This window comes from Alternaria ventricosa, assembly GCF_023758065.1.
Source record: "Alternaria ventricosa strain BMP 2768 chromosome Unknown scaffold_1, whole genome shotgun sequence".
In the NCBI taxonomy this organism is placed as follows: Eukaryota; Fungi; Ascomycota; class Dothideomycetes; order Pleosporales; family Pleosporaceae; genus Alternaria; species Alternaria ventricosa.
Genome location: NW_026055681.1, coordinates 2,475,703 through 2,488,182, shown reverse-complemented (window position 1 = coordinate 2,488,182; position 12,480 = coordinate 2,475,703). Strand labels below are relative to the sequence as shown.

General features: G+C 53.0%; 6 protein-coding genes across 6 annotated transcripts; 4 read left to right on the top strand and 2 right to left on the bottom strand.

The window, feature by feature from the left end:
• Positions 1 to 108: 108 nt before the first annotated feature.
• Positions 109 to 2,989, top strand: J4E93_000858 (uncharacterized protein; the record flags this gene model as incomplete). The annotated part of the gene is made up of 7 exons (XM_049338815.1): positions 109 to 330; positions 382 to 531; positions 580 to 602; positions 653 to 705; positions 752 to 1,206; positions 1,254 to 2,803; positions 2,857 to 2,989. 7 exons carry the CDS (start codon positions 109 to 111, stop codon positions 2,987 to 2,989), a joined length of 2,586 nt encoding a protein of 861 aa, XP_049204700.1.
• A 416-nt stretch (positions 2,990 to 3,405) lies between these two features.
• Positions 3,406 to 4,020, bottom strand: J4E93_000857 (uncharacterized protein; the record flags this gene model as incomplete). Its single annotated transcript, XM_049338814.1, has 2 exons — positions 3,406 to 3,488; positions 3,540 to 4,020. The coding sequence occupies 2 exons, from the start codon at positions 4,018 to 4,020 to the stop codon at positions 3,406 to 3,408; spliced, it is 564 nt and encodes a 187-aa protein (XP_049204699.1).
• Positions 4,021 to 4,406: 386 nt separating this feature from the next.
• Positions 4,407 to 5,348, top strand: ECHS1 (putative enoyl-CoA hydratase, mitochondrial; the record flags this gene model as incomplete). Its single annotated transcript, XM_049338813.1, has 2 exons — positions 4,407 to 4,545; positions 4,618 to 5,348. 2 exons carry the CDS (start codon positions 4,407 to 4,409, stop codon positions 5,346 to 5,348), a joined length of 870 nt encoding a protein of 289 aa, XP_049204698.1.
• A 405-nt stretch (positions 5,349 to 5,753) lies between these two features.
• J4E93_000855 (uncharacterized protein) lies at positions 5,754 to 7,721 on the top strand (the record flags this gene model as incomplete). The annotated part of the gene is made up of 1 exon (XM_049338812.1): positions 5,754 to 7,721. The coding sequence occupies one exon, from the start codon at positions 5,754 to 5,756 to the stop codon at positions 7,719 to 7,721; it is 1,968 nt and encodes a 655-aa protein (XP_049204697.1).
• Positions 7,722 to 8,951: 1,230 nt separating this feature from the next.
• Positions 8,952 to 10,538, bottom strand: J4E93_000854 (uncharacterized protein; the record flags this gene model as incomplete). Its single annotated transcript, XM_049338811.1, has 3 exons — positions 8,952 to 9,725; positions 9,816 to 10,363; positions 10,412 to 10,538. 3 exons carry the CDS (start codon positions 10,536 to 10,538, stop codon positions 8,952 to 8,954), a joined length of 1,449 nt encoding a protein of 482 aa, XP_049204696.1.
• A 273-nt stretch (positions 10,539 to 10,811) lies between these two features.
• Positions 10,812 to 11,674, top strand: J4E93_000853 (uncharacterized protein; the record flags this gene model as incomplete). Its single annotated transcript, XM_049338810.1, has 7 exons — positions 10,812 to 10,838; positions 10,895 to 10,935; positions 10,990 to 11,002; positions 11,054 to 11,119; positions 11,216 to 11,258; positions 11,316 to 11,453; positions 11,520 to 11,674. The coding sequence occupies 7 exons, from the start codon at positions 10,812 to 10,814 to the stop codon at positions 11,672 to 11,674; spliced, it is 483 nt and encodes a 160-aa protein (XP_049204695.1).
• Between the last annotated feature and the right edge of the window lie 806 nt (positions 11,675 to 12,480).

Below are 12,480 nucleotides of genomic sequence, written 5' to 3'. Positions count from 1 at the left end.
ATAACCCCTCCATGGGGTTTGTGGGGTTTGGTTTTTTTTGTTGTCGGTCCCCCCCCCCCTCTCCTCTCTTGATCATTGCTTCTACTGTCTTGTTGTGAAGTCGCAGCTATGCAGGCTCTCTCAAGTTTTGTTCCAAGTGACCCGTTTCACCAACTTACGGTTACGCTGTGCCTCGTTGGTGTGTTCCTTACGGTGGTGTTTGCTCTGGCGTTCAGACCGAAGAGCAAAGATCAGGCGCCGAGCACGTTCGAAGCATACCTCAAGTTCATATATGGGTGCTTCTTGAAGCCTCATACTGGAGACGGATCTGGAAGCCAACAGGATGCTTTGGTGCGTTTGAAGAGGCTACGAAACTCGGGACTTGTCTAATCAAATGAACAGGAAAGTTTCTACAAAGCTCAAGCCGACGTCTACGATGCAACTCGGCTCAAGCTTCTTCGAGGCCGTGAGGATATGCTGGGACTGGTCGCTGCGCAGCTGAAGCACCGTACCGAAGCGGGCCTAATCTCGCAACGACCAGTCTGGGTTGATGTATGTGACAAGAGGCTTGGATGATGGTCGATGTGCTAATGTTCGCAGATTGGTGGAGGAACTGGTCACAAGTAAGTGCGCAGTATCTAACACCAAGATTACCTTGCTAACGGAATCTCAGTGTTGAACAGATGAACACCTTCGTCCCTGTCGCGAGCTTCTTCCGCGCAGTTTGTAAGTCAGAAGGAATCAGTCCATAAAGCTTTTCTGACACACTCAGATGTCGTCGACCTCTCCCCTTCCCTCTGCGAGATGGCCCGGAAAAGGTTCGCCCGTCTCGGCTGGACAAACGTCAAGGTCATCTGCCAGGATGCGCGCGCCTTCCGTCTCCACGAACACGAACCGCAAGCATACGAACGCAAGGAAATGATCTCCAAAGAGCAAACTGTTCGCGACCTCGACGAAAACGCGGACGCTGGTGGTGCTGAGCTTGTCACTATGAGCTATGCTCTCAGCATGATCCCCGAATTCTACCCCGTCATCGACTCGATCGATAGCTTGATGAGCCCTAATGGTGTCATCGGTGTCGTGGACTTTTACGTACAGAACCAGGTCGACTTCATGGGCAGAAACTACATGGGTGGTGCTATTGATCGTCACTGCATGTGGATTTCACGTGTGTTCTGGCGGACATGGTTTGAGATTGACCGTGTCAATCTTGAGCCTGCACGACGTGTATGTAAAATCTCCATGATACAAGCGCAGCTTCTAATAATTTGTAGGACTACCTGGAGTACCGCTTTGGTACAGTCCTTAGTATCAACGCTCGCAATAACTTCTTCGGAACCGGTATCAAGCTCCCCTACTTCATCTGGCTTGGCTGCTCGAAAGATCATGGCGCGTCTACGCAGAAGCTCGCTGAGATTGATGCCGCTGCTACTGAATCGCCTTACCTCACGGCTCTTGATCTCCAAACAGGAGCTACGCAGACTGACGTCGAAGTCCACTCAAAGGCCTACGAGTCGGCAGTGGTGAACCTACAATCAAGCCTCCCACTCCCGGCAACATGGTACCAGAACCACCACTGGCGCATTCATTACGACTCTTCCCTCCCAAAACACACCCGATTCAACGACTCATACATCTACGCATTCACATGGGAAGACGACGTAGCAGACATGCGCCTCCTCAAGCCAACCTCCAACGACGTCGTGCTAGCAATCGGGTCAGCCGGCGACAACATCCTCGCCTTCTGTCTCGAAAACTGCCGCCGCGTCCACGCCGTCGACCTCAACCCATCGCAAAACCACCTCCTCGAGCTCAAAGTCGCCGCCTTCACCGCGCTCCCCTACCAAGACGTCTGGAAGCTCTTCGGCGAAGGCAAGCACCCCGACTTCCACAATCTCCTGATCCAAAAGCTCAGCCCCCACCTCTCATCCGAAGCCTTCCAGTTCTGGCTCCACAACGGGCCTTCAGTGTTCTCCTCTTCCTCGTCAAAAGGCCTGTACTACTCCGGCGGCTCGGGCAACGCCCTCTCCATCGCAGGCTGGCTCTTCCACCTCCTAGGCATGACCTCGGACGTCCAAAAACTCTGCACAGCCTCCACTTTGAACGAACAACGAGAAATCTGGCAACGCTCCATCAAGACCGTGCTGCACTCCAAAATCCTCACCTGGGCGATCCTCGGCAACGAGAAATGGCTCTGGAAAGCGCTCGGCGTGCCCCCCGCCCAACGCGCCGTCATCGAAGCCGATTTCAAGAAAACCGATGACTTTGACGAGACAAAGACACCGTCGGTGCCCAAGTCAGATGCAGCAGCAGACTACATGGCGTTCCACGAAGAGCCGTCCGACGAAGCGCTGAAATCGAGTTCTGGAAACGCGATCTACGAATACGTGCTCAACACCTTCGAGCCCGTGATCAACACCACGCTCCTCTCTACATCAAACCACTACTACCTCCTCACCCTCCTGGGCCACTACACACCAACATCCCACCCCACATACCTCTCCCCGAAATCGCACATCAAACTCAGCAAGCCCAACGCCTTCAACGGTCTCCGCATCCACACAGATGAGATCTCAGAGGTCATTGCTAGAATGCGACCGGGCACGTTGACGATCGTCGTGGTGATGGATAGCATGGATTGGTTCCCACCGAGCGGCCAACAAGCACTCAAACAGATCAGAGCGCTGAACCGCGCGTTGAAGGTAAAAGGCCGGGTTATGCTCCGGTCTGCGGGGTTGGAGCCGTGGTATATCAAGGTGTTTGGCGAGTGTGGGTTTGCGGTTAAGAGGGTGGCTGTTAGGGTGCCGGGGAGCTGTATTGATCGGTATGTTGCCTCTTGGATGTCGTGAAGACGTACTTACTAATTGATGATTGTAGGGTTAACATGTATGCTTCTACGTGGATTTGCACAAAGGAAGTGGGGATTGAGCGCGAGGATGTCAAGGTGGGGTTGCGGAAGACGAGTTTGGCGGAGTTGAAGCTTGAGGCTCCTGCTTTGCGTATGGAGTAGGTTGTTCTTTACCTATTTCCTTTGATTGCGTTGTCTTGTAGCATCGGTGGCTGCTTGTCGTTCTTTTCCTTGTTCCAAAGTTGTTTGCTTTGTCAGTAGTCGTTGCCAGATACCTAGAATCCTCTCTTTGCACATATCTTCACCTGTGCATGTGTACATAGTACATTGTCCTGATATTAAAGATATAAGCTTCATGGCTTTCCTGCTACGTGTACACATGATATAACATCCAACGCGTTATCGTGGCAGCACCCCCTCCCTAGAGCAACCCCGAGTTGCGAAGTATGAAGCTCGAAGTCTATCGCGGACCGGAAAAAGACGCCCATGCCCAAAAACAGCCGTTGGTGGCAACCTTCCCAAAGTTCCAGACCGTTATCCGATGAATTGAAAGCAGACGGTCGGTCGATCGACCCGGCCTAGTTGGCGTTCTGGTACCGAGTCTTTCCGACGGTGAAAGGGACGTAGCGGTACTTGATCATGTGTTGAATCTGTCGTCGCACTGTCATAAAGTCAGCCTTTAACTCATACGCACATGCCAGAATCAACTTACTCGTCAAGCCAAAAAGAATCAACCAGTAAACGACCAACACAGGCCAGAAGACGGGCAAGTTGAAAATCTCAAACCAGCTGCAGAAGAAGCCAATAGCAATCGCCTTGGTAGTCGAGTACCAGAACTTGAACTCGGGCAGCCTGCGGACAAACGGCCTGAACTCCTGGTCCTCCTTGGTGGGCAAGCCGCTCGCGTTGCCGTCCTCCATGCCCTCATCTTGCTCGAGCGCGGGGTCGAATTTGGGGGATAGGAAGGCGAGGAAGAGGTTCAGCAGGTAGATGCCGAGCGAGTATGCGACGATGTACCAGCCCTGGGCGAAGAAGATGCGCAGGCCGAAGAGCAGGAAGAGCGTCGCTGTGCCGCCCCATCGGTAGGGTGTGTAGGGCGTTGACTTGTCGAGGTACGTCTGGAACAGGCGCCCGTACTTGGTTGTTTGTGCTGTGACGGCGCTGAAAGGGGTATCTGGCTCGGGCGAGTCCATGGTTGCGTCGCGGCGGGGGTGGGAGGGTGTGTGGTGATGGCGGAGGGGTGAAGTGGGTGCGCCGCGTAGGAAGGCGTGGGTGGGTGAATGCGGAGGCGACGTCTTGTTGAGGGAATCGTGTCAAAAAGTTGAGATGCGTCGCAAGGCTGGGGCTTAGATCGCCGGCGCCCGCCCAGAACGCGCTAGGACCAAGGTAGCGAGTGCCGCTAGTCGCGTCGAAGTGGGATGTTGGTACGGTATGACGGGCATCTTTTGGCGGGCGCGCTTTACCGAGGTGCCGATGCTACCCACTTGTTGGAGCTCTGAGCTCGATCTGCTCTCCTTCGATGTAAACACATGTTGCCTGAGCTGGACTCGTAGTCAAAGCTCAATTCTACACACTCAACATGCAGGCATTACGATCAACACCGAGGGTCGCCTCTCAATTCCGGTCAACGGGTCTACCTAGACTTGCGAGGGGATATGCGACAGAGAGGTCATTCGAGCATTTGCTTGTGTCGGTGGCTCGACCTGGTGTTGGTTTGAGTATGTTACCATCTTCCATTCAACTACTACAATACACCCCTAAAGATTTGTTCCTGAATTAACAACAACCAGTCCAGATCAACCGTCCCAAAGCCCTCAACGCCCTCTCCACCCCCCTCATCCTCGAGATCAACCAAGCCCTCCGCGACTTCCAAGCCTCAAAATCCATCGGCGCCATCGTCCTCACCGGATCGGAAAAAGCCTTCGCAGCCGGTGCCGACATCAAAGAGATGAAGGACCTCACCTTCAGCGACGCATACGGCAAAGACTTCATAGAGTCCTGGTCCGACCTCGTCACATTCCTCAAGAAGCCGCTCATCACTGCTGTCAACGGATACGCGCTAGGTGGAGGTTGTGAGCTCGCCATGATGGGAGACATCATGTACGCCGGACCCAAGGCTGTCTTCGGACAACCCGAGATCAAGCTAGGCGTCATACCCGGTGCAGGTGGCTCGCAGCGCTTGACCAAGGCAATTGGAAAGTCAAGGGCCATGGAAGTTATCCTCACTGGCGACAACATCACCGCGCAACAAGCAAGCGACTGGGGCCTTGTCGCCAAGGTGTTCGAGACACCCGAGGAGTGTGTTAGTGGTGCCATCAAGACCGCGGAGAAGATTGCGGGGTACAGCCAGATTGCTGTCAAGGCAGCCAAGGAGGTTGTGAACAAGAGCCAGGAGCTCGGTATTAGGGAGGGTGTGGAGTATGAGAGGAGAGTGTTCCATGGTCTGTTTGGAAGCCAGGACCAGAAGATTGGTATGGCTGCTTTTGCGGCGAAGGAGCAGGCTAAGTGGACGAATAAATAGATGTTCGTAGGATAGATGAAAGTGAGCGCATGAATGAGTTCGCCTTGAACACATTTGCCAGTGCATGCAGTTTCTACGAGGAGCTGTGTGACCCAGGAGACCAAGCTTAGTTTAGCACTCAAAGATGGGCTGTACTACGCGCTAATTCTTCGATACCATTCTGGCATGCGTACTAGAAAATCGCGACCCCGTTTCCATCGCATTCGGCATGGAATGGCATCGCATCTCAATGAAGCTACGCGTGCCTCGGCAGGACCCGATAAGCTTATCGGCCGCACCTGACAACCCGCGCACGCACGCGCGTGAGATGACGCGAGTACATGTGGGGAAACTCTGGAACACTACCCCATCTGACATGCCGCTACTCTCCCAGACATCCTCACTTCCACATGCCCAACTCTCACCATGGAAGCGACACCGCCATGGTTACGCGACGCCCTCCGCTTCGCTCTAACAGCGACGGCATCGACTGAAGCCCCCTGGTGGGCGCACGACTACGACGCCTTCAAAGCCGCTGGCGGAGGCGACCTTGTCGATCCGGATGACCCTGGCAAAGACCCGCGGTTCCGCAAACTCGTCGAAGCCATATTGTTCAGCCGGAGGTTTCTGAACACATACAACTTGGTCCTATTGGGCGTGCTGCTGGTTTTCACTGTGTGGCATTGGTCCGAGAAGATCGTGCTGCACCGGCGGAAGAGGCGCATAGTCAGTACAATGAAGGGGGATGATGAGACGGCGCATGAAGAAGAGGCAGAGGCTTGGAGTAGCTCGAGTAGTACTATCGAAGGGAATGCGACGCCCCCCGATACCACCGCCGCGAAGAAAATGCACGATGCCGATGAAACGAGCCCTCTGCTTCCGTCGCAGCGACCCCGATGCGTGACGAGATCTGTAGTATGGCGTCCTTACTACTTGCTCAAGTCCGTGCTGCAATACCAACCTCGACCTATACCTGTTGTCAACAAAACACTACCTACGAACGCCGTCTCGCTGCTCGTCCTCGCTTGGATCGGTTTGAACGTCTTCTACAACTTCTACCGCATGCCGCTCTCCTTCATGTACCTGTTCGTCTTCGCCGACCGATGCGGAATCATCTTTATCACGAACCTGCCCCTTCTATACCTTCTCGCTGCGAAGAACCAGCCTATAAAGTTGTTGACGGGATATTCGTATGAGAGTTTGAACATCTTCCATAGGAGGGTAGGAGAGCTCGTGTGTCTAGAAGCTTTCCTGCACTTCCTCGGTATGGTGGCTGTGTGGTATGGCATGCTGAGGCATCTGGGGTTTACGCTGGCGAGATTCATATTCAACCGCGTTGTGCTATTGGGTTTAGCCGCGCTGATTGCGTATGAGTTGATCTACTTCACCAGCCTGGGCAGTTTCCGGAAGCGGTGGTATGAGATCTTCCTGGGCCTGCACATCGTACTCCAGGTCGCTGGATTGGTGTTCCTATGGTTTCATCACCACACCTCACGGCCCTACGTTGGCATTTCCCTCGCCATCTTCCTCATCGACCGACTAGTCTACCGTATGTGGCTGAAGTCCAGTACCCACCCCGCAACACTAGAAATCCTCGAAGACGACGAAACCCTTTTGCTCTCTGCAAACTGGGAACTCGACACGAAGAAATCCGCGGTCCTAGCCAAGAACATGACACAAGGCTGGAAACCAAACGAACACATCTTCATCTCCGTCCCATCTCTCTCCCGCAAACACGGCATCCAATCCCATCCCTTCACCATCTTCTCCGCCGCCCCAACAACGGAACGACAAGATGGAGAAGGAAAACACGCATGGTTCTCCCTCCTTATCCGCGCTCAATCCGAACCAGGTTTCACACACAGCCTCCTCCGCCACGCCCGCGCCTCCCCAAACCCAACAACCCAACTCCGCATCCGCCTCGACGGCCCCTACGGCTCATCCCACGCGCTCGACCTCCTAGAATCCTCCTCAACAGCCATCCTCATCGCAGGCGGATCCGGAATAGCAGTCGCGTACCCCCTCCTCTACGCCCTTTTGCAACCCTCCTCCACCGACCCCGAACCCACGCTCAGATCCCAGAGAAAAGTAAAATTACTCTGGATAACGCATTCACTTGACCACCGTCTTTGGATCCCAGAAGATAAACTAAAGGAGTTGGAAGATTGGGGTTTAGATGTGCTCATCACGCCGCCGACGGCACTTGCCGGAAGACCGGATGCTGGTGGTATTGTGAGGGAGTGGGTTGAGGAGGAGGATGTAACTGGGAACGCGAGGAGTGGCGTTGTGGTCAGTGGACCTGATGGGTTGGTCAGAGATGTACGGAATACGTGTGCGGAGTTGATTTGGAGTGGGAGGGATGTCGATGTTCAGGTTGAGAAGTTTGGGTGGTGAATCTCTTTCATTTCGGAAATATCTGCGAAGTTGGATGGCTTTTTCTTTGTTCTCTGGAGTTTGTGATAGACAGAGGTGGGTTGGAGTTCTGCTTTTGCTTCTGCTGGTGTCTTCAACATTCGCTGTAGCGTTTTGTTATAAGAAAGAGAGAGTTTTTGGGGGATGGATGGCAGTGGCATGGGTATGCCATATCCGAGTATTGACTAAGTGGACGCTTGTGACGATTCTGATGACAAAATGATCATTTGATCATTCACTTGTTTCAAATGATCATTTTGTCATCAGAACCGCCACAAGCGTCCACCTCGAGCAGACTGGGATGGAGCTCATGGTGATCGACCCTATACCATCGTACGATTCAATCCACGTAGTTGCCCACCCGAGCAACCAAGTGGATTGGATCGTACGAAATTATCAGCTTCAACGCAGTCTACTCGTAGTTGAATACTCGGGCATAGCATTGAGATTAGAAGACCCAACTATCTTCCATCTTAAGTCCCATCAGCCAAAACCATCTCATCCAACTTTATACAAACGTCTCCCCACTGAATGCTAATGCCTGTCCCCTAAGTTTGTGATAGACTGGCACGTTAGCCTAGGAAAAAATTAAACACCCTGGAGCCAACATTAAGATAAAAACATACAAATTGGGCAGTCTAAGATTAACGTAGGCTCCAGGGTGTTTAGCTTTTTTATTGTATTGTATGAGGTGCTGGGTGGGTAGGAGTTCTGCTTTGCGCTTGTTGTCTGGTCTTGTCACATTTGCTTTGGCGGTCACCTGTGAGAAAGACAGAGAGAGAGAGAGCATTTGGGGGATGACAGTAGCGATGAGTAGCCATGTCCGAGTGTCCAATCGGTGTCCGGTTCCATCAGATGCAGACGGTGTGCCTTCACTACTAGATTTGTCAAGTTGAGGGATAGCACTTCGCCGGATATCTCTCAGCTTGACTAACCTAGTGGTGAAGGCACACCGTCTGCATCTAATGGAATCGCACACGTAGTGGATACTCGAACAGGGCATTAGGATTAGAAGATCCAAGCATCTCCTATCTTAGACCCATCAGCCAGAACCGTATCGTCTATCTTTACAAAACCGTTCCCCTAAACGCCAATGCTTGTCCCCCACAACGCCCATGCCGATGCGATTAGCCAAGAGTAGCTTTGCATATCCAAGCCCTCCATGTATACACCTCAGCCGTCTGCAATGAAACTCGTGACCCGGGGTGAAATCTACCGTCCCCGACTCTCCCTATTCTCCTTCTTCTTCTTGAGATACGCACTAATTTGCTCTACATGGCTCACAAAGAAACAGCGATTCACGTCGTTCTGCCACACCAGCACACCGAGCGCACCCGCATACCCCAGCACATCCCTGTACTCTGATTCGGAGCCGAATTCGCGCATCAAGTAGCCCGTTGTAGTCTCCACACGCTCGCCTTCGTATTCCCAAAGCCGGATCTGGTCCATGACCGTAGGCGGGATGTAGGGAATTGTCTTTTGCATCTGAGGATGCGCATAGGTCGTCAGATAGGAGATGATTTGGCTCGACGTGATGCCTGATTGAACGGCTTTGTGGACGGATTCTTTGGTGAGTTTGCCGGAGACGAGGTTGGGGAAGCGATGTTGGAGTTTGGTGAAGAGGGATAAGATGGCGATTTGGATGAGGCTGTTTGTGTAGGCGTAGAGGCGATAGTTTGTTTCGATAATGATGAAGCCCTTGTTTGCGGATGCCGAGGGGCCGGCGTTGCCTTGGGAGGCTTGGGCGATGTCGTTGGAGGAGGCGGACATGGCGCTGCCGGAATCTGAGGTCAGGGTTGTGGCGAGGCGCGTGGGGTAGAAGGTTCGCGCGTTCTTGTCCGAGCGGTAGACAAGGCCCATGGAGGAGAGGTCCTCGAGCATCTGGGATTGGGTGGGGGAGAGGGTGGATGTGGAATAGTCTTGGCCTAGTTCAAGGGAACCAAGCATGAAGAGGAAGGATAACACTTCGGTTTCGGACATGCCGAGCTGGGGGTCGATGTCAGATTCGGTGTTCGATGGCGTCGGCTGAGCTCGAAGAGGACAGTCGTCGCAGGGTTCGTGGGGTTCAATACTTACTTCGTTGGTCATTTTCAGGTAGACGATGAGCAGACTCCAGACTTGGGCGTTCGTCTCTTGCAGCACAAAAGAGAAGCCGTCTTTGGTAATCCTTGGACTTCCATGTACGGTCCTCACAAGGTCACCGGTATGTAGCAGCTTCTTCGTTCCAGGACCGACTTCTGCTCTCTCGATGCTGTCTCTGCTAAGTCCAGCCGCGCCGCTCACCAAGTAATAGAGTATACCCTCCCATTGCGATCGCGAGTATTCGTCTAGGAAGTCGATGCTTAACCGCTTTCCGCCGCTCTCTTCTCTGGTCGCCGGCACACCGAACGAGCGGTGGGTACCGGAGCCTTCGAGGGCGTTTCGCAGGCTGCCTTGAAAGTCTTTGCTGATTGTCCACGAGATGGTACCGTCGTCCTGTTTAGCAGGGGCAATGATGTGTAGGCGTTCGAGGGTAAAGAGAGCCTGTTCCTTCTCTTTCCTAGCAGAAGGCTTGAACCAGGCGTCCATGTCGGCTACGGGGAAGGATGAGGGTCTGTAGAGCATCGCAAAGACTATGGATTTGGCTGTGGCTCCGTTAGCGACAGGATCGCGGACGTAATAAATGCACTCACCAAGATGCGGAAGCATGCAGCGGAGCACCGCCAACACGGTGGAAGGCTGCTCATACAGCCGCCGGTGTGTCGCGACAGGCAGACCCTCGAGGTATTCCAGCGCCTGAGATGAAGATGAAGCCGACATCGTGGGGGATGTGGAGAGGAGGATTTCGGTCTACCGCCGTATTATCATGTTCGGAGAGAAAGGGTCCACGAGTTTGGGCGGTAGCGACGCGTGGGTCGCGCAAGTGGAAGTCGCAGGTCGCCAATCGCCAAAGAAAGTTGATGACGCGCCGAGCGAGCGGAAAGCTCACCCCACAAATTCCGCTCCACCCTGGTCTAGCTTCCGAGGTACGTGGGCAACTGCCGAGCGGAACATCGACATCACTCTTCGCACATCGCGGCGTGAGCATCAATCATGCCGGCGCTGAAGTTTGTGAGATCCGTGAGTTAAACAGCATGCCACTGATCAACCTTATGGGTCTTCTAATATGTCGCTAGGTCTGGGAATCCTTCCGAGCCAACTCCGGCTTGGAGCCAAGGTACTTTCAGCGTCCAGTGGATGTCAATGAAACTAATAGATAACCGCTTCGAAGGCTTCTAGATGGTGTGAGTATTGTTCAACCGATATAATTAACCCGTGGCTGACTTTCTATCTAGCTCCGAGTGACCTCGGCAGTCCCAGGACGCGTCAAGTTCGAGCTAGACATCCAGAAAGAGCACACAGTAAGTACAGAGACTTCATGGCCATACTAATCTCAAAGCACTACAGCAGTCTCAATTTATGTATAGTGGTTGAGTGTAACTGACATGTCTCATTAGAACCGCCTCAACATCCTCCATGGCGGCACAATAGCCAGCATGGGTAAGTCGCCTCTCCCAAACCCCCACTCAAACACCAGTATCTCACAACCCCACCCAGTCGACCTCGGCGGCTCCCTAGCAGTAGCCTCCCGCGGGCTCTTCGCAACAGGCGTATCCACCGACCTAAACGTAACCTACCTCTCCTCAGGCGGCAAGATCGGCGACTTGATCAAGGCCGAGGTGACGTGTGATAAGTGTGAGTTCATCATATTGGCATGCCTTGCCTTGCTCAAGAGACCGGATCGCTGATCACATTACGCAGTCGGAAAAACACTCGCTTTCACGTCCATCAACTTCAGCAACAACAAGGGAGAGGTCTTCGCACGGGGTAGCCACACCAAGTACGTTGCGTTGGCGTGGAAAGATCCCAATAACATCGTTGAGGAGCTTTCGCCTAAGCCCGAGAAAAAGGAGTAGAGGAACAGATACGGTGAACATGATGCGTCACGGCGCATATCATGTGGGAGAATATGAGGCCTGATCATAGCACTACAAATACATACGTCTGGTCCTGGGCTTAGACGATAGGCTTAGGTCTAACAATCTGGGTACGACCCGCTGTTGGAAATCACTTCGAATTGTTGGGAAGATCGAACGATGAGGTCTTTCAACAATTCGAAGCAATTTCCAAGAGCGTTTCGATCTCGGATTGCTAAGCCTAAGCCTATCGTCTAAGCCGTTAGAGACCGCGGGCAAACAAGGGCCTACCGACTCGTGATCATTTGCGTGTGAAAGCCATTAAAAGCTTCAAGTCTCGTGTCGTTACATGAATTGTACATATGTCATGCTCTCAGCATTCAGCACCTCAGTCAATGACTGTCGCCGGTTCTACCCAAGCCGTAATGTTGACTAAAAATCACATTACTACCTCTTTGTGGATATCTAACAATGCATGCTTCCCGTGCAGATCACAAAACTGATGTCTTGACGTTCTCATGTCATAAACAGTATCTCGAAACTCTCGCGCTTCCTTTTTGCCGTCGTTGTGTCTGGGTAACATCTTTTACTCTTTGCAGGTCTCACATGATCGCAGCCTCATCGTCAACTTCCGTGTTCTCGTCCAGGTCTAACGTGGCCGTTCACCTTCCACAACCTCCAGCATCCCAATAAAACTATGAACCATCCGATGACGTCTCCTGGTTCCGCTCAGTAGAGTCGTCGGATTTGTTCCAGCCCTTGCCCTTCATTAGGTTGATCAGGCTAGCCTTGCGTGGGGTCAGCTT